The following is a 19907-nucleotide window of genomic DNA, read 5'->3' on the forward strand; positions in this document are numbered from 1 at the left end:
ATATATCCTAGAATTTCAATACACAGTGTAGCTTGAAATGTAGTGAGAAAAACAGTGGTATCATTTATTAAGCCAGTCAGCCATCAGCTGTACTTACTCTTATACACAATCATTCTGCACATAATGCATAAAGAAAATGCATAACCAATTTTAGGAAAGAATAGAAAAATCAGTGTGTGGACTTTCACCTTTCTTTGTCTTTACAAATATAGAATTGTTTTACTTAGTCTTCAATGTTACTTTACTATTAATTCATACAAAGTTTTAGAACCACATTTTATTTATATGAGCTATACTAAAAACCCATAATGCTAAGATAATGGACCAAAAAGTATCTGGATTAACCAATAAATATTACCAGCACCATCAGTTGTTGTCTTGGGACATTTCATTCCTGGAAAAATCTTATGTAGACTAGGTGGTAGCAATTTTTTCTAATTTGCCCTTGTGAGCCAGTATTTTTTCATCTCAAGCCTTTTGTTTCATTTTTGACAGTGAACATCAGACTTGAAATCCTAGTAGCTATATTTAGATTTAACTAAGCTTAGGTAGTCTAATATTTGAGCTAAAGCCATCTTATATCCTCTCTTGAATTAATTCAGATTTGTAGTTTACCTTCCTTGCTCTTTGTAGAATACACACATATTCCACTAACCTAGAGTCCTTCAAAGTTGCCACTAAATTCATGTTGGAGCAGTCCTTACAGAATATTCTATGTTCAATTTATACTCGCCATTTAATATTACCTTAATTTACACTATGTGGAGACACACTGCCAAGGACTGTTCATATATTGAAAATGATACTCTATGTAAAAGTCCTTTAAAATACCCCACAAACTGGTATCTATCAGACATCTACTCACCCTCCCATGTCTTTGGACCAAATGAAATCAATAAATGCTTTCCTTTTTTCCCCCTAACTTGTTTCCATTTATCCATATCATAAGAAATTCAAAGAAATTGCATAATATTTACTGCTTAAAATTTTACCTCTATCTCTATTACTTACATACTCTCTCTCTCTCTCTCACACACACACACACACACACACACTCACACATACACACACAAACACATACACATACAAATCCTACATTCACAGATACACTTTTCCTAGACTAAGTTTTTTGTTCACTTCATTCCTGCCCTGGTATACTACAGTAGAGACAAAAACTATATCCCATGATAAAACTGGAAATTGTTACTCTTTAGGGAAGAAAGTAATATCTTACTAAGTATCAGGAAATTAACATAAATGTCTTAATTTTAATCCCATAAAAATCCACTATGAGTAGTGAAAAATAAATAACGGCTTTGGGGTCAAACAGACACATGTTGGGCATCTTTGGGAGAGCGATTTAAGCAAAGTTTAATGCTCTCATCTCACAGATATTTCCTTTACAGGGATGTTGTGAGGTTTGAAAAAGTACTAGACAGGGTATTTGTTTGCAGATGATGCTCAGTGTGTAATAGTTATGATTATTTGGTATGCCAGTTTATCACATGAACTAAGTACCAGACTAAATAATGTGTTTAATGAAGTACTCAGTTGTCAGTGGCAAAACTGAGGCTGAAGCTTGCTGAGGAGAGTCTGTTTCTAAGGCTGGAGCTTAAACAACCTTATACCAAACACACTGCTTCCCTCCTTTAGAAGGTAGAACCAGGGTCATGACTGTTTACACTATGTCATGCATGGGGAAAAAATGTTCAAGGTATGTTTTCCTTCAGGGCAGGTCCTATAGAAGTATGTTTCCCTAAGGTACTGATGGTTTATGGGAAGAGGGAATTACAAGAAGATCTTATTTAGCCCCGTTTCAACAATGCCTGCACCATTAGAGAGGTCCCTGAGACCACCCAACCCTCCCACAGGCTTCCAGATGAATCTTTGAGAGGACAAATGACATCATGATGTAACAGCCCTCTCATGGAGCAGCCTAGAAGAGCTTCTCCTAGAAGGGCTTCTCTCCTATCAAGCACAGAATACAACATGGCTTTGATTACCAAGACTGTATTGTGAAACAATTTGGCAGCATGAAGGCTCACCAGACAGGAGGCGAAAGGGCAGCAGGAGGTGGAAGGGCAACCTCTTTATCTCTGTACTCCAAAGGCTGTCTCACCTTTTTCACAGCCTATTGGGAGGATGAAAGGGACCTCTGTAGTTTTACCTGGACTAACCTGTGTACACATCTGAGCTGCAGGAAAGAAACTACAGGAAAAAGGCAGAGCAACAGCCCAGCCCTAACTAGAACCAGACACACACTAATTAAGATTGTCATGAGACCCCAGTGGGGCCAGATATCTAGTGAAAGCTGAAGAAGTTCAACCTATACTTAAGAGTTTAGCGTATGAAACAAGAAGTCTGTGTTGGTTGATCAACAAGCTTGGAAATAAATAATAATAACAATAACAATAATTTGGAGAAAGCCTTTCTTTGAAAACTCTCACTGACCTTACAGTCAGTTTTCTTCCTGCTTCCTTCCTCACCACTACAAAAACCATGCTCATCTGGAGGGATGCCATTCTCGCCAATCTCAGTGTCCAGGAAGGATCCAGGCAGGTTCTCAAAGCCCTTGGACATGGTTAAGGACTTGTGTGACTCTGTCCCTAGTCTTCCTTTCTTAAATAGAAATATGGCTATGCCTGACCTTATATTCGAACTATTTTCTTTCCTTTCACAACTGGAAGCCTCATCTGTGTAAACCTTCAGTTTACCAGCCACAGACTGATCTCTGCCACTACCACCATCCTGCATCCCATTCATTTAGTTGTCCATTCCGCAGATACATGGACTAGGCACTAGGCAAGCTTAGGGTAGGCACAGAGATACCAGTCATGCTCATGGAGCCTTAGACATTGTATACCACCTTTTCACCTCCCAGGAACCAGCCATGCCTCAGATCTCTGGGGCACAGTGTGTGGGCCCATGCCAATCTGACTTTGCCTGGGGCACACTGCCAGCATGCCAGCATTTCCTTCTTGGTGATATGCCCAGGGTTGCCCCCTCCCACTCTCTCCTCCTGCATGCTGCTTCAGGGGGAAAAGCTATGGCATGAGGCTCCTTGACCACATATGTGTATTGTACATGAAATTTTCCCTGTAAATTGGAAGGACTAAAGGGAGCCGGTCCATGTTTCATAACACATCAGAATGTAATTTTCTTTTGTAAAATCCTACTCTCTGGAGCACATAATGCAAAAGGCACTAGCCCATGCCTTTCTTCTCAATGCTTCTAGCTTCACCTCACCACGGCAGAGTTCCTAAAGCGTAGTGGCCTGCGGTTCTGTCTCGCCTTTCTGCAGCTAAACGGAAAACAGCCAAGCCTTCAAAGACAAGAAGTGATCACTTCCTGAGTTGATTTAGGTCAAGGAATAGATGGCATCTGTTGTTACTAGGATATCCTGATTTAGTCTAAAGAACTTGGCAAAGGAACTCCAGAACCTAGACCTATTTCTCCCTGAACCGGCTCTGTCACTTGGAGCAAATCTCCTCTATCAAAAACTCCCTAACTTGGTCTCTCTGTCCAAAGGCAACAATACTGAGCAATAATTCCTGGTAGGTCACCACTTGTAAATGCTAGCTCCTATTTAATTTTTATTGCTAATAAATGACCTGACTTTAAAGAATTGTCTAAGTTCCCAGACTGTAAAACACCATCCCCAAAGCAAGTGCATTATTATTTGCTAGCTGAGTTGCTCACTCTTCATGTGCAGGCAAACCTTTAAATGATGTCCAGGCCTTAGATGAAATACAACTGAATGCCTATGGATCTGTGTTTATCCCCCTCCACATTCTTTCATACAGAGAGACCTGGCAGGTACTGGCGCTAGGAACAGCTATAAAGGCTGAACTGGAAGAAGCTACTAGCAGGAAAGGTCTGAGTTGAATGCAATGTGACAAGCTCTACATAGGCCGGCTTGGGAAGTGATATTTGGTGTATTAATTTGGCTATCATTGAGAGGTAGGAAGTGAAGTGATGGGTTGTGCTTTCTCCTTTTTCAAATAAACAGGGCAGTTGTTAAACCAGAAGTGAAGCTGATCCTGTGCAGCTTTATGAGAAGTCAGCTGCATTCTGAAGCAGGCAAAAAAAAAAAGTAAACAGAGCCCTGTAACTCTAGACTAGCACAGAAACAGCCATAGGTTTCATAATGGGAAGAGAATATGGGCCCTGGGCCAAAAAAAATGAAATGTTAGCCTGGGCCTTTAAACAGAATCATGTAAAAGTAGAGTGCATATTTGTTTAACATGCACATGCACACACACATACACACACGACCTTTTTCTGCAGCAACACTTCTCAGACCCCTCCTGAATAAAAGCCGGAGGTCCTTCCAAACAGAGTAAAGAACAAGACAATTTTGATAGTCTCATTCTTCAGTGCAAAAGGATTTTTCTGCTGAACATGGAGATGTCCCTTTTTATTTCTCCGTTTTTTTATTGTCCAAGTTAATTACAAAGTATGACTGTGAAAATAAAATAAATGAGCCCATTCCACCCATTCCCATATCTGCATTCTATCATATGAGTTGCCAATTGGTTTTTTAATCCTCTCACTCAATATCTGCTGTTAATTTGTTCACTATTTGAAGAACTTGGAGGCTGTCAGCAAAATACACGATGCATTACAAAACTTATAATTGCAAATAAAAACATCTGAAGCTTTTCTGAACAGGCTAAACATAAAAAGTACTATTACAATGATCAGAACAAGGAAATATGAGCGACCTTGTACCCATTTGTGTGCAAACACAATTATCGATAACGCAAAATGTGGGATCTATACTTAACTCCTTCTTTGAAAAATGCTGAGAAAATTCCAACTAAATGAATGAATGAACTCAACATGATTTTGATGTAAAAATGAAGTAACAAGGAGAGGAGGATAAAAAAAATGCCTGTCAGGGGCTGGGAAGGTGGCTCAGTGATAGAGCGCTTGCCTTGCATGCATGAGGCCCTGGGTTCGATTCCTCAGCACCACATAAGCAGAAAAAGCCAGAAGTAGGGCTAAGGCTCAGGTGGTAGGCTGCTTGTCTACAGTTGAAGAGCTGGGGGACAGTGCCCAGGCCCAGAGTTCAGGCCCCACAACTGACAAAAAAAAAAAAATGCCTGTTCACACATTCTATGACAATGCTACTCAATGGGCTTTCTCTTCTCTTCTTTCAGCCATTTTAGAATTGCACTGCCTAGTTCTGATCTAATTTTCCTGCTGTAGAAGTTAAGGCACTTCCTCCACAGTTACTAAATCTGACAAATTACACCTGAGTCCACTCTAACATGAAAAAATGTGCTCTTTGTTCCCGACCCCTTGGTCAGCCTAGAGATCAAATTCCTGGACATTGGAAAGCTCCACTCATATTCATTAAACGCCACAGGAGACCAGCTCTGTATTTCTGTTCAAGAGGAGAACAAGGTGCAGGGTATTGCTGAACAATACAGCTGCTCTGCTCCGGTTGGCACAGTATGGATCTTTTCACTTTATGTAGCTTGCTTACTGATCAATCAGTATGTGGATATTTTCCCCCTACACTGCATCTTAGCATCCAAAAAGCAACTGAAATTAGAAAAGGAAAGAAAGGCCAGTGGAATGAGTACAAATGTCCACTCACACTGAAACAAGTGACATATTCAGAAACCAAAAATACAAGGATGCTTTCTAAATTCCATGTTCTCTTTGCTCTAGACAGACAAGCAGTTACCAAAGTGGCTAATATGTGACATATGACATGTTGCTCTCACAGAGCTGAGAATGAGTCAGAAAGAAGAAATCAGGGGTTATCTGAGAGGCAGAGATTCAACACTAGGAACATGAGAAATCTGTAAGCTTTCAACATGAGATTGTGACCTAACCAACTGCCTGACAACACAGTCCCCTTTCTTCTAGCCCACCCCCAAGGAGAAGAGAGAGAACTAACAACAGAAGTTCAGCAAATCTGTGACTGAACAAGTTAAAGGAGATATCTGAATGCTTTCTTTACTATCACCTGAAAAAGGAGATGATGAAGAAATGCACAGAATAGCCACAGAATCTGCTTTACCATTGAATGAGGAAGAAGAGCTCTGAGAAACTCATCCAGGCTTGTCCTTTCAAGGGAGTCTCATTGCTTCCTGAACTGGCCATGTGTTTACAACTCCTTCGGTTTATGGCACTGAATTTTTACTCCAGACCCACCAAACCACATTCAAATTCCCTCCCTTAGGAATCTAAAACATACCTCAGCACATTACCGTTGAAAATACCTATGAAGGTTCTGATAATGTTGTACGTTACTCTACATACAAACTTTTAATATTTTATATCAGGAAACAACACTTTAATTCTCTCTCGTCTTTATGGAGCTTTTAACCATGATACAAGCTTGCTGACACACAATGAATACAAACTAATATTGCTTCTCAGAAGCTAAAACAAAGTCACAGTGCACATTTCATTCGCTTGTTTATTTTTGGTGCTGGAGATCAAATCCAGTCCCTTGCACATGCCAAGCCAGTGCTCTAACCACTGAATTACACCTCCAACCCTACATTCCAAAATTTACAAATCTACTATTGTTTTGTGGTACTGAGGATCAAAATAAATTATTTAAATACATGAGTTAAAGCTATTTTTTTGGCATGATGAAAATTGCTTTTCAGAAACCTATGACAGAATGGAAACCCTTAGTACCACAGTTCTTATTTTGATTTTTATCAGTTCTTCAAGGTTGAAATACTCATTGGGTTATTAAGCAACCATGTTCCTACAAATAAATCTCAGATGTTGGACAAACACCTAAATCATGCAGGGGATAAAATGGAAATGTTGTAAGTTCACCAAATTTGGCTTCTAGACTAACTATTAATAGGGAAAGTGGTTAAAACTTGCACAAGATTTTAGTCAAGTATGCCTACTACATATATAGAGATCTATCTATTTAGCTGTCTAGCTAGCTAGGTAGCTATGATCTTTGAAGAGTCTAACTTTGACAAAAATTTAAGTGAGTGGAATATGAAAGAGACTAAGACAAACCTTATTTCCCTCGTTTTATAGTCTAAGTACAGAAATTAATTGACTGGCCTAGTCAGCAGAATTAGAACCAGTGTTAGAAACCACCTCATTCTGATTCTTAGTCTCCTTAAAAAGGTCAACAGGAAAACAGTGAAGAGGCAATACTGATCAAGATGAATTGTGCATATAAACTGACATGTCAAGTCGAAACTCCTTTGTACCACTACTTAAAGATAATTTTTTAAGAACAAAGACTTTAAGGTATAAAAGTATAAAGTATGAAATTGAATTTATTAAATCTTATAACAACAATTTCAGGATAACTTTTCAGAAGGCTAATCCTGTCTGTATCTAAAAAGAAATGTGTACCACCCTATGACTAAAACTAAAACTTTTAAGTGGTATCAACCTAGTCCAGATTTAAGCTTTGTCAGCAGTTTGTTTCATCACCAAACTCAGTTATTACATCACATATTACATCACATATCTGATTTTTTTTTTGGTTTGTTCTTTCATCTTAGGATACTGCAAAAAATCTACTTCAGGACTCCAAATCATCCCTTCATTCATCACAGCTATATTCTGGCTTAGCTATACTTGGTCCTAACAGATCTCTGGATCAACTCAGAGAACAGAAGAAATCTGTTGCTGCCATTATTTCAGCAACTATCAGCCAGGGATCTATGAAAATTTTTCTTGTGTAGGTATAACCTAAGACGTTCTGTGCCATCTGATGATTTCACAGAAATCTTACATTGTTGAAAAAATGATCTTAGGGCAAATGTAGAGCTTCTCTGGTGATCAAAGGTCATTTTCAACTATTACTGTTACACTGTTAATAAGAATCAGGCATTGTATGGCAGGTGTGGTGACTCGCTGGGATACTTAAACACAGATACTCAGGAGGCATAATGAAAGAATCAAATCTGAAGATCCAGCCTGTCCAGGCAAAAAGTGAGAGTCTTATCCTAAAGATGAAAGAAAATTAAACTTGAAAAAAAAAAAAGAAAGACTGAAGTTATGGTTCCCTGCCTATCTAGCAAGTGCAAGACCGTGAGTTCAAATCCCAGTACTAAGAAAACAAACAGAAATAAGCAAAACTGGATTTTAAAGCCAGAAATGTACTATATCCAGACCAGTCTGCAGCAATAATAGCCTGCATCCTGCATTACCTCAAGATCAGCATTCAGATGATAGGTAGGCAAAACTCATTTTGCTGTTTATTCTCATGCCCTTTATCACCTTCTCATGTATAAAAAAGTAAGTTGATGGGCATTAATAAAGCTGAATTTAAATGGGATGTGTAGATCACACCCACTAATTATACTACCATCACAACTACCTCAGCCCAACTGAATTCCCTGAAGTCAGGCTTGCTGAGCTGAGATCAGGATGCTACTACTTCCTATCTGTGGTGTTTCTTGAGAGTTACTTAACCATCTGTGTGTGCCAAGTGAGAATCATGATAGTGCCTATCTCCTAAAGGTATTTTGAGGATTAACTGAGATAACAGATATAATGAATTTAAAAGAGTGCTTGACATACAGTATTTAATTAAGAGCTCACCATCATTGTCAGATTGATTTTAAACAAATATATTGCCTATATATTCACCCATAGGTCCTTCTGGATAAAATCCAGTAAAACTAGAAAGAAAAAAAACTGCAGAAAAGAACTCAGCTTTCTATTGTACAGAAAATAAATCAAACCGTCAAATAGAGAGGGGATAATATAAGTTCACTCTTTCTGGCTCTCTCCAGAACTCCTTGAGGAAGGACTTGTATGGTTTTTCAGACAAGATGGTTAAAAGTTGGTTCTTCTGCTCAATATATACATAGAAAGCTCAAAAAAAATTCCTAATCCAGGTGGTTGTGGCTCACACCTATATATAATATATATATAATATGTTATATATATTATTATATATTCAAGAGATGGAGGCCAGGGGGGTTGTGATTAGAGGCCAGCCTGTGCAGAAAGTTCACATGATCCTTATCTGAACCTATATCTAAGTGTGGTGGCTCTATCAATTCAGCTCCCAAGGAGGCTGAGATTGAAAAACAAAACAGAGTTCCAAAGCCAGTCCAGGCAAAAAACAATTTCAGGACTCTACCTCAAACAAGAAAAAGTTGTGTGGTGGTATGCAATCACAATCACCATTACAGTGGGAAACATAAATAGAAGGATTGCAGTCCAAGCTGGCCCAGGCACAAAGCAAGACCCTAACTGAAAAGTAACCACAGTCCTAGGTACTGGTGGCTCATGCCTGTAATCCTAATCAGGATGCTGAGATCTGAGGACTGAGGCTCAAAGCCAGTCTGGGCAGTGAAGTCCACAAGACTCTTATCTCCAATTAACAACAAAGAGCCAGAATTGGAGCTATAGTTCAAGTAGTAGAGTGTTAGCCTTGAGCACCAAAGCTCAGAGACAGTGCTCAGGCTCAGAGTTCAAGCCCCAGGACTGGCCAAAAAATAAATACATAAATAACCACAACAAAAAGGACTAGAAATATGGCTCAAGCAGTAGTGTACCTGCCCAGAAAGCCCTGAGCTCCAATGAAAAAAAATTTAAATCCTAGAATTCTCTGATATTGATGATTGTCTGCTCCATCATACTCATTCTGATGACTGAAAGCGTTGATGCTAAGGCTTAATGGCAGAGCCAGGAGCAGAAAGCACAATATAGTCATTTTCCTCACAAATTAACTAAGCCTCTCTCCCAAGGCTAATCAAAATGTCACCTATGGAATTCTTATAATAATCTTCTCAATTAGGCATTACTTTCACCACATTATAGATACAAAAGCTAAAGTTCCACCACGGTGAAGTAACCTCTTTAAAACTGGATTTCTGATAACCAAGATAGCCGATATCCAAAGAGTTCCTGAGGATCAATATCTGCTTCCAGTTAGTTTTGAGCTCTCAACCAAAAACTTCCAAATGGAATATGGAGCTGCCTCATCTGGAGAACTTTAAAAAATTAACACATTGCTCACCTAAGGGAAGCGAATCAGAGGGAAAGAGGGATGGGAGCAGAGCTTCAAAATCAGTGTCTACAAAGGTGGTCATTCTATTGTACAGAGAGATTTGAAAAAAATCATGGTTTAGGTATGATCTTTTGACTGCTTTCAGTAGAAAAGGAGTGGGGCCATGAGCTACCCAAGATGGAATGTTCTGAATAACCAAATGTATGTGGAGGGTGCTGTGGTAACCTTCCCCAAGACCTTCAGAGTCGCACAAACCCACAGGCTGCTCTGATCACATAAATATAGAAATAACTCACAATGCCCTTCTCCCATTGTTCTGAAAGGAATCTGTTTCACCACAAAAACAACACTGTCCTGCAACTGTTCTTGAGATGTGTTTCATTTCCAATACAGCAATATGTTTTTCTTCCAGTGTAATCGCTTACATTTAAAGGATCTAAGTCCAAACCATGCTTTCTTGGTGCCATTTAAAAAGATAAATAAAATGGAAGGGAGACTGCTGGAATAAACACTTACCAAGGTGCACCATATATCCTGAATCCCTTCACCGTTACCTCCGAATCTTGCAAGTAAATACTATTTGTCAGAAGGGATTGAACATTGTCAAAGTCCTCCGGTTTCAATTTGGACACAGAGGGGAAACGGTAGTAGTCCTGTTTAACAAGGTCTGCCATGAATTCCTTGTCAAATGTCAGTTCATGATTCCCAGCAATCACTATTTTATATTCATAGGGCAGGTTTCCTGAAATAAAAAGAAGGGGGGAAAAAGAGTACCAATTAGCACGTTCATTTCTCATTACGATGTACAACAGCAGAGACTATGTGATTAGCAGGCTTGGTTCACCCAAATGAAATAGCTCACATATTTCTATTTCCATGTGCATCAAAATTTATGATGACTCCTTTATGTTAACAAAACGACAATAAACAGGAGATAGGAAGCAAAAAAGCTACTAAGAAGACATTAAGTTTTCAAGTTCCATTTCCCTCCTCTGTATTCTAGTTTCTCTGTGAACTCACACAGTAATGAATCCACGTTTTATAATTATCCAGTAAAAAAGGACTTTAATATGATCCTTAAGAGAGAACCTAGACGTGGTTTAGTTCTCCCAAAATAATACAACCAACTATTCTTAATGAGTTTTATAAATGCTTGAGTTTTAGTATAGCCTTCAAACAAAAATCATGCTGTAGCCAGGCACTATACAATGTACACATATGAAAGGAGCATACAGTACAATTTCCTTTTGCAAGCTGAATCTTAAGTGTACCTTGTGGCTTGTGAATAAAAAGAACGTTATTAAGGCCCCCCTGATTGGAAGGCTAACTTTCCTCCCGTTGGGATGAGAGACGAAACTGTAAAGCTTAACCCCCGTTTAATATTTATGGTATGGAAATAGGAGTTCTCCGTGTGTGCTTTTTATGCAAAAGTTTCCCGATCGAAATGAGATAATTCTGGGAAGAAGAATGAAAGCTATAAAGGAAAACCCAAACACCAGACTTCTGCATAGATTTATAATGTTTGAATAAAGTACAGATCATACATATTAATAACTCACTGTGATGCTATAAGAAACAAAATCCAAAGGGAAATAGTGCCGGGCAGCTGTCCCCACCCTGAGATTAATGCCCTTTTCTCTACTCTTGTCATTACCCACCCCTCAAGTGTCACTATTGGGCAGCTGCTCTATTTGGGAGGAAAAGGGGATGGGATGATGGCATCTCTAATTCTAGCTTCCTGAGGACCCTGGATCCAATGCAGAATTAATGTTTCCTGCTATTCCAGGAAGAATTCATGTTGCCACTAGCAGGAAATTGGACACACTTGTGGTAAGAATTGGTCCGTACCAGCAAGCCAGAGTCAATAATTTAATGAAAAAAGCTTAGTGAGGAAGAGAGATTTTTCTATCACTTTTTTAAAAAATTTGAGGCTTGAAGGTGGGCAGATTGTGCCATCATACCCACTTGCATTTCCCCAATGTCAACAGTAAGGCACTGTACCGTAGAGCGCTCACCTTGTCTGCAGCACAGTGAAAATACACTTGCGAACACTAAAGTGTTTTTTCAGACTGAGGTGAGGTTCAGTATTGCTACAATTTTGCTTTAGCTCTTCATTTCTCAGTTCCTCGTGGTGACAGAATTGTTCGTATAGGATGTGCATTGAGAGAGCTAAAGGCAGTCTGACAGAAATTAAGATTGCAGAAGGACCGAGGCCTGGAATCAAGGGAGAAGGCTGGATTTGCAGCCCACCCACTGTGTGGCCTCAGTTCTTTGCAAGTTTGTGCTGAAGAGCTCACCAAAAAAATAGGAAGCTTCTCCTCAAATACATGTTTATGCATGTTTGTCAATTAAGAGTGTGATGCGCATTGCAAGCTCCTTTGATAGAGTGGTGATGGTATTTTGCACAATTCTTATACTGGAAGGTCAGCTGCAAGATAGATTAACAGGGCTGCAAATTCCCAAGATTACACATGCTGGAAATCTGTGAGGCCTCACAACTCTAATAATAATCATGGCTCGATCCTGCACCCTGAGATTTGCCAAGGTTCCCAAGCCAAAACAGGCTCCAATGTTTGCTTGCACAGTAATCCGTAGCTATGCCTGTGTGAATCTTTGAGCTTCTCTACTTGTACACATCACACTGTGGTTGTCCAGTTTTTCTTTAATCATTCATGATGATAGACTCACTGTAAACCCTTTCATTATGCACTAGAGCTCTTGCAAACGGGTACAGTCTCCCATTCCACCCTTATTTTACAGTTTTAGTTTGAAATGGATGAGACATGAGCAAAAGAAGTAAATATTTCTCCTTTAGACTAGTTTTTTAAGAGAGAGAAAGAAAGCAAAAAGGTAAAACTGTTGCAAAGTAAATCTTCCTCCAGATGACAGACATCCTCAGTGTCTTTTAAATCAAATTTTGAAGACTCAGCATAGAGTAGCCACCAAAATGAACTGCTGCAGAATCAGTGATGATATTTACACATCGCCAACAGACTCATCTCTTTCTGAGAATCCAATAGTAGTCTCCAGCCTCCAGCCTCTGTTACCTATGTTATAAGATTGTCTGACATATTTTTTTTCTTGAACTGACCTTTCTTGTATAATCTGCCAACCTTTATGTTTTATACGAAAAGTGTAAGCAGGTTGGCTGACAAATTTGTTACTTGATGGCATTTTCATTTTTACCCCATACGAGATTCATTTGGAAGGCTCTGCTGTCAAGCTTCAAACTTCTTGCTATTCAAATAGTATCACTTTCAAATTGTCAAAGAAGTGCCTGCCTTTATCCATTTTATTCTGATTAGACCATCTAAGTCAACTCATGTGAGTAAAAACTAAAGCTATACATAATTATTCTAACAGAAAATTTCCTCACTCTATATAACTTACAGAACTTTATCAAGTAGTCAATTACATCTTTCCCCAAATATGGTATGTGTTCTATTAGTGATACTCAAAAACATTTTAGGTAGAATGGTGATGAGCCCTTGATAAAATGTCAAGTAGTTCTGTATAGTCTGAAAAGGCCTGTTTGGAAAAATATAAGGTTGTTTCTGAGAAACACTATTGTTATTGTTGGTTATTGAGTAGCCAACAGTACTAGATAATCCACAACATAGTGAAGCAATGATGCTACCAAGTGAATGAATGAAGTGCAGGGAACCAGCACATCAGTTCAGGTTACAGGTACGGATATACGGGAGTTGATAAGTAATTAGCAGTGCAATGTGAATCTGACTGTACATTACTTGAGCTTGGCAATATTATTACCCATAAATAGATACTGATGAAATGGAGGTCAAGTGGGTCCTCACTGCTACTCCACATCCCTGCCACCACCTACTCACCAAAGCAGCCAACATACAAATTTTCTAGGCTCCACTCCAGCTCCCAGGTTCCCTCTGATCCTCATGGGACATACAATATGTTCCCTACCCACAGGATCTCAGCACCTCTTCCTCTTCACTTTTCCATCATTGCATCTGTTTATGTCTGCTCATCTTTCTAATAGTTGACTCCTTAACCTCATTTCTTCTATATCCACTTGATTGGTCTTTCCAACATCTCCTCTCTTCTCCTTATCTCTGGAATCTCCCTCTGCAGTGAGTTTGGGTTTACTTAACATGACAATAAAGTAAGACAAAACATAAGCACCTTTGAGATGTATACCGGCGTGTGGTGCATCATGAGTGATCTTAAACAGAACTTGACCCTCCTGCTTCTTGGAAATGCTCTCTCATTTAGCTTTAAACTTCTGGAGCTGGGAATGGCAGAAGCTTTAGCTGGCAGGCTAAAAATCAACCCTCCAATATATCATGGCTAGCTCTTAAAGGAGTTACACTTTTCAAAAAAGAATAAGCCAATCAATGACATTTTCATTTGTTCCCCTACTGGAGTGCAGTCCTAGCTACTCAGGAGTCTGGGAGCTGAAAGTCCTGGTTCAAAGCCAGTATAGGTAGAAAAGTCTGTGAGACTATTATCTCCAGTTAACCAACAAACTGCTGGAAGTGGACAGTGGTTTATGTGGTAGAGCATCAACCTTGTGCAAAAAAGTCAAACACGTATGTGAGGCCCTGAGCACAAGCTGCAGTGTGGACATAAATAAATAATAATTCAGAAGCATTCACAGTGTTCTACACACACACACACACACACACACACACACACATATGCACTCATGCACGCATGCATACACACACATCTGGGCTTCCAGCCTCTTTTAGAAAGTCAAAAGATCACACAATTCTGACCTCTTTTCCCCAGCAGACCTTTATATTTGTATCTCTTCTCTTACCTGACCACTCACCACTTTTGCCTTGCTTGATGGACCATTATATTATTGAATTAAACAACTTGCTGACAAATGGTTACTCAGAAATAATCCGAGACAATCTGGCTTCTGTTTCTATTCTCTTCCAAAAGTCTCTCTTAAAGGTCCTTAATAACACACTAAGTAAGATCCTAGGTCAAGGACTTTTCTCAATTCTCACTAGGCTGATCCTCCCTTAACGACACCATTGTCTCTGATTGCTGATGCTGTACCAAGTTCTCCTCCACCCAATCTTCTTCCTCAGCTTTCTGTGCATCGTCTCATTTGCATGGCTAATTCCATGACATTGTCAGACCCCTTTCGGCTCTACCATGTGTTAACTATATGGCCATAGACAAATTTCTTACATTCTCAAAGGATATCATCAGAATGGGAATAGCAATGATAGCTAAAGGCAAAGATAAAATGAGATAAAGCCTCAAAAGTAAATAATTAGGATATGTCAACTATTATTGTTCCATTTTCTACTTTGGAGTTTCACATACAACTGTCTCCCCTTAGACCTAAAGGGCTAGAAAGTATAGGTTGTGGTTCCTTGTTTGATCCCAAGTATACAACAAATACTTCCTAATAGCAGGCACTCAGTTCATATACACTGAGTAAGCAATGAAATGGATGAACCTCACCAAGATTCACCAGGTGCTTCCTAAGAATTCCAGACACTGAGCTTGTCAACTTGGGCTGTGACAAAGAGGAATTCATTTTCTTCCCAAGTTTAGGCCCTTATAAACCACTCTATTCTGTTCCCCAGACATTTGGTCTAGCCAACTAATGTTGAATTAATCCTCTGTAAACTACACTTCCCTCAATGTCAGTGGGAGAAAGTTATATACTATGTCTAAGATTGGGAGAGAATTAAACAGTGTTCTGAACATAAAGAGCCTGCATGTTTTCTGACACTTTCTAGTTACTCCAATAGACCTTAGCTATATAGAAGCCAGTGGCTCAGGCTTGTAATCCTAACTACTCAGGAGGTTAAATCCTGAGGATCACTATTTTAAAGCTAATCTGGACAGAAAAGACCTTGAGACTCCATCTCCAACTAATTAGTAAAAAAGCCTAACTGAAACCATGGCTCCCCAAGCTCACCATTTGTCAAACAAAAGCACAAGGCTCTGAGTTCATGTCATGGTATACTCATACACACACACATACACACACACACATACACAAGAGACATTAGCTATGGTGTTGTTTTGATGATTACCCTTCCAACCATCATTCGATTAAGTATTCATTTATTCACAAGCTCGCCTACTCCCTGGTGCCAGGCACAATGGCACTTCTCTCGAAGAAAATGGGAAAGAAAACTTTCATTACTTAATGGCAGGATAGCAATGGGCCAATGTGTCTTCAAAGCAACTAAGGTATTGTCAAGGTAACAGGTAGCTAGGTCTATAGGTAAAGGTGGGTGGGCTCTGGAGACCTCTAAACTACACACAGCACCAAACACTCAGCTCTAATGGAGTAGTCCTAATGGGCACGATATATGCCCTCACCACATGGCTTCTTTCCTCCTCTTGTCCAATCCCATTTCTTCCAATAATCACTGAACATAGAAGGTGGGAAGGCCTGGCCACTCAACCACAAATCAACAGTGGAAAGTCAGTGCGTAAGATCAGACTCCATTTCTCTCAAGCCTACTACCACTGGCTTAAAATGTATCTGATTTCTGCTTGCAATCAGATAGTGGTGGCTTTTTTTCATTTTCTTTTCTTTTTTTCCCCTAAGATTCTTTTTATAGCGTTTGAGAGGGCCTCAAAGCTCTTAATCTTCCTTCCTCAGCCTCCTGAGTGCTAGGATGACATCATATACCACTATACTCAACTAAGAGTTCTCTTTCTGTGAGTATGTCACAAGGAATGGGATGTGTAGAACATCTGGAAAAGTTAAAATCATTCATCAATGTAAGGGTCTAATGCAAGTCTATACTAACTTTAAAGCAAACCCAGAGCAACCCTATCAATGTCAGATTACATTCCATATAACACATTAAATGTGCTGCCTATGGAGGCTCCCATGAATCACAGCACATGACCCAGGAGGGCCTCCAGTACAGCCTGCTCTGGAAGGTTGATACTCACTAGACACTATGCTGGAAATAAAGAATACAACATGGGATGTGTGTGTGGGGGGGGGAACTGGGAGAAAATGAGGGAAAGGGTGACACTGTTCAAAAAGGGCACCAGTTCAGCTGGGCACCAGTGGCTCATGCCTGTAATCCTAGCTAGTCAGGAGGCTGAAATCTTGAGGATCTTGGTTCAAAGCCAGCCCAGGCAGGAAAGTCTGTGAGACTCTTATCTCCAATAAACCACTCAGAAAAGGGGAAGTGGTACAGTGGCTCCTGTGATAGAGCGCTAGTCTTGAGCTGAAGAGCTGAAGGACAACGTCTCAGAATTCAAGCCTCATGACTGACAAAAAAAAAAAAAAGGAATATTCTAATCACCTGACTTACATAACTATAACCTCTCTGTACATTACCTTACAAAAGTGGAGGTGTTGGGGAGGTGGGAAGGGAAAGGATAGTAGAAGAAATACCAAGAGCGGGGTAACAATGCTCAATAGGAAATGTACTCATTAGCTTACTTGTGTAACTGTAACCTCTCTGTATAGTATCTTCACAATAAAAGATATTTTTAAAAAAGAAGCAACAACTTACATAATCCCTAAAAAAAGTGTACATCACAGTAAAAATAAAATACTGCTGGGCAAAAAGAGAAGGAAAGAGAAGGGAAGGGAAGGAGAGGGGAGGGGAGGGGAGGGAGGGAGAGGAGGGGAGGGGAGAGAAGGGAAGGAGAGGAGGAGAGGGAAGGGGAGGGGAGAAAAGTGAGTTCCATTCAACCTCTCCTAGAATGCAACAAAGAAATACGAAGAAAGGCAGAGGAAACTGTGCCTGAAAGTTAACTAAAAAGTAAAGCTATGTATTCGTGTGACTCTGCTTTGCTACTAAAGAAACCCACTGCCAGAGAGATGCTGCCACTTGCCATGCAAATTCACGGACCACATTGCAAATACAAGTGAGACAAGATTATATACCTCTTTCATCTCCCAGGCTACTGTTCTTTTAGATGAACACGAAGTTGTAATAATTGAGAAAGTCTGGCTAAGACAGAATCTAATAGCCTAAGTCTTCCTCATGTCAGGTGTCCATCTACATTGAACTTTTCTCTGGTTCTAGGTGGTATGGTCCATATTTGGGGTGGGAGGTTGTACCATGCAACAGAAATCTCTGTTCTAGATGTTTTTACTGCCCATCCTTTCTAGCTTCTTCTCCATAGGACATGAGGGGCAGAGCCAGCTTCATGCACTGACAACACACATCTTGGCTCAATTAAGGCATTTTCCAAATGCTATTTCAGCTGTTGGTGTAATTTCTTGCCTACCACCTCCCAGGAAAACTTGGGAGCCTACCCAAGGAAGGGTAGGCTTTATCTGAAGCCCCCGAATACACATAGTTTTAAGAATTAGGATTAAACTTGGAAAGAAGAATGGACATCTGAAGTGATAAACCTAAACACATCTATGGATTACAGAGGCTTCAAAAGAACCTGTGAATTAAATTGAACTTGGAAGAAATCAGTGAAGAATAATGAGAACCTGGAACATACACATCAGGTTCAAAGTATGTATATATACACACTTAAATACATACTATCTATATCTATATATTACATTGACCATACTTAGATTCCCTGGCTAACTTGTCTCTCTCTCCCAATAAAGATGAAGGTGCCCCAAATTAAGTATCATAAAACTGTAACTTATTTTCCTACTATGAGTTATTATAGAATGTATTTCCCTAGAAAATTCAAGTTCAGATCAAATCAATACCCAAGGTCAATTTCAGCACATTTACTTTTCCTGGGACCATGCCTTCCACTTGCTCTTGCCTGAGATTCTTCATTCTTCTCAAATGGGGATTATGCAAATAGGGCAACCAAAAAGGTTCATCAGTTTATGGCTATTGAAAATGACCAGCATTCCCTACAGCCCATGTTTTTTCCAGACAAGAAATTGGCAAGTGAAGTTAATTGACTGTAATGTCCTATTTTCTTCAGCTAAAGCCAATAGAAAAATTCTAGAATACAGCTGTAGTTTCTGGTGAGATCAAGCATCCAAAAGCCATCATGAACCACCAGATTCTGTCAATAAAAGAAAACTGAATTTTGTAAAGGAGATAAATTTTAAGATCTCCAATCTCTAAGCTCACTCCTTACCATTCTTCGAAATTATAAACTTTGAAAATGTATGAAGAAAGCAGAGCATATGTGATATAAGACTCTCTGCAAGAAGAAATCAGTCTGTCGCAGAAAGAAAAACAATAGCAAGAAGACAGAAGAACTTACCCAGATCTCTGAGGTACCCAGGAAAATCAGACTCATAAGCACAATTTCAGTTTCATCTTCCCTGGCAATATACTAGAACACAGTCTCACTTTCGAGAACTAAGATGAATCCAAGCTGGGCTCCAGAGGCTCACACCTGAAATCTTAACTACTGCAGAGCCGAAGATCTGAAAATTCCAGCCCTGTTCGGACAATCCATGACTCTTTATCACTAATTAACTAAAAAATGCCAGAAGTGTAGCTCTGCTCAAGTAACAGAACACCAGCATTGAGGAAATAAAACTAAGGCATAGTTTCCAGGCCAGGCATTAAATCCCCAGTGTAGTGTACACACACACACACACACACACACACACACACATATCTCGGTGATCTCAGTGGGAGAAAATGAGGGAAGGGGTAACATTATTTAAAAAGAAATGCCACATAGAGCTCCCCTATGACCAGCAATCCCACTTTTGGGCATTTACCCAAATGATCACAAACAATACCATACCAAAGCTACCAGCACAACTATGTTTATTGCAGCATTATTTACCATAGCTAAGATATGGAACCAACCCAGATACCCCTCAGTAATATAATATATATATTTATATATATTATATATAATATATAAAATATAATATATTATATAATATATAATTATATATAATATATTATATAATATATAATTATATATAATTATATATAAATATAATATATAATTATATAATATATAATATAATATATATATACACACACACACACACACACACAAT

At 39.3% G+C, this 19907-nt stretch overlaps 1 protein-coding gene across 1 annotated transcript in view; it reads right to left on the bottom strand.

Moving 5' to 3' along the window:
- Nucleotides 1-19907, bottom strand: part of Mpped2 (metallophosphoesterase domain containing 2) — a 181666-nt gene that overhangs the window by 70023 nt on the left and 91736 nt on the right. Inside the window, exon 4 of the mRNA XM_013019583.1 lies at nt 10487-10712. Within this exon, the coding sequence (XP_012875037.1) occupies nt 10487-10712 (226 nt within the window). The remainder of the gene's footprint in view (nt 1-10486; nt 10713-19907) is intronic.

Source organism: Dipodomys ordii, unplaced genomic scaffold (assembly GCF_000151885.1).
Source record: "Dipodomys ordii isolate 6190 unplaced genomic scaffold, Dord_2.0 Scaffold46, whole genome shotgun sequence".
Taxonomy (NCBI): Eukaryota; Metazoa; Chordata; class Mammalia; order Rodentia; family Heteromyidae; genus Dipodomys; species Dipodomys ordii.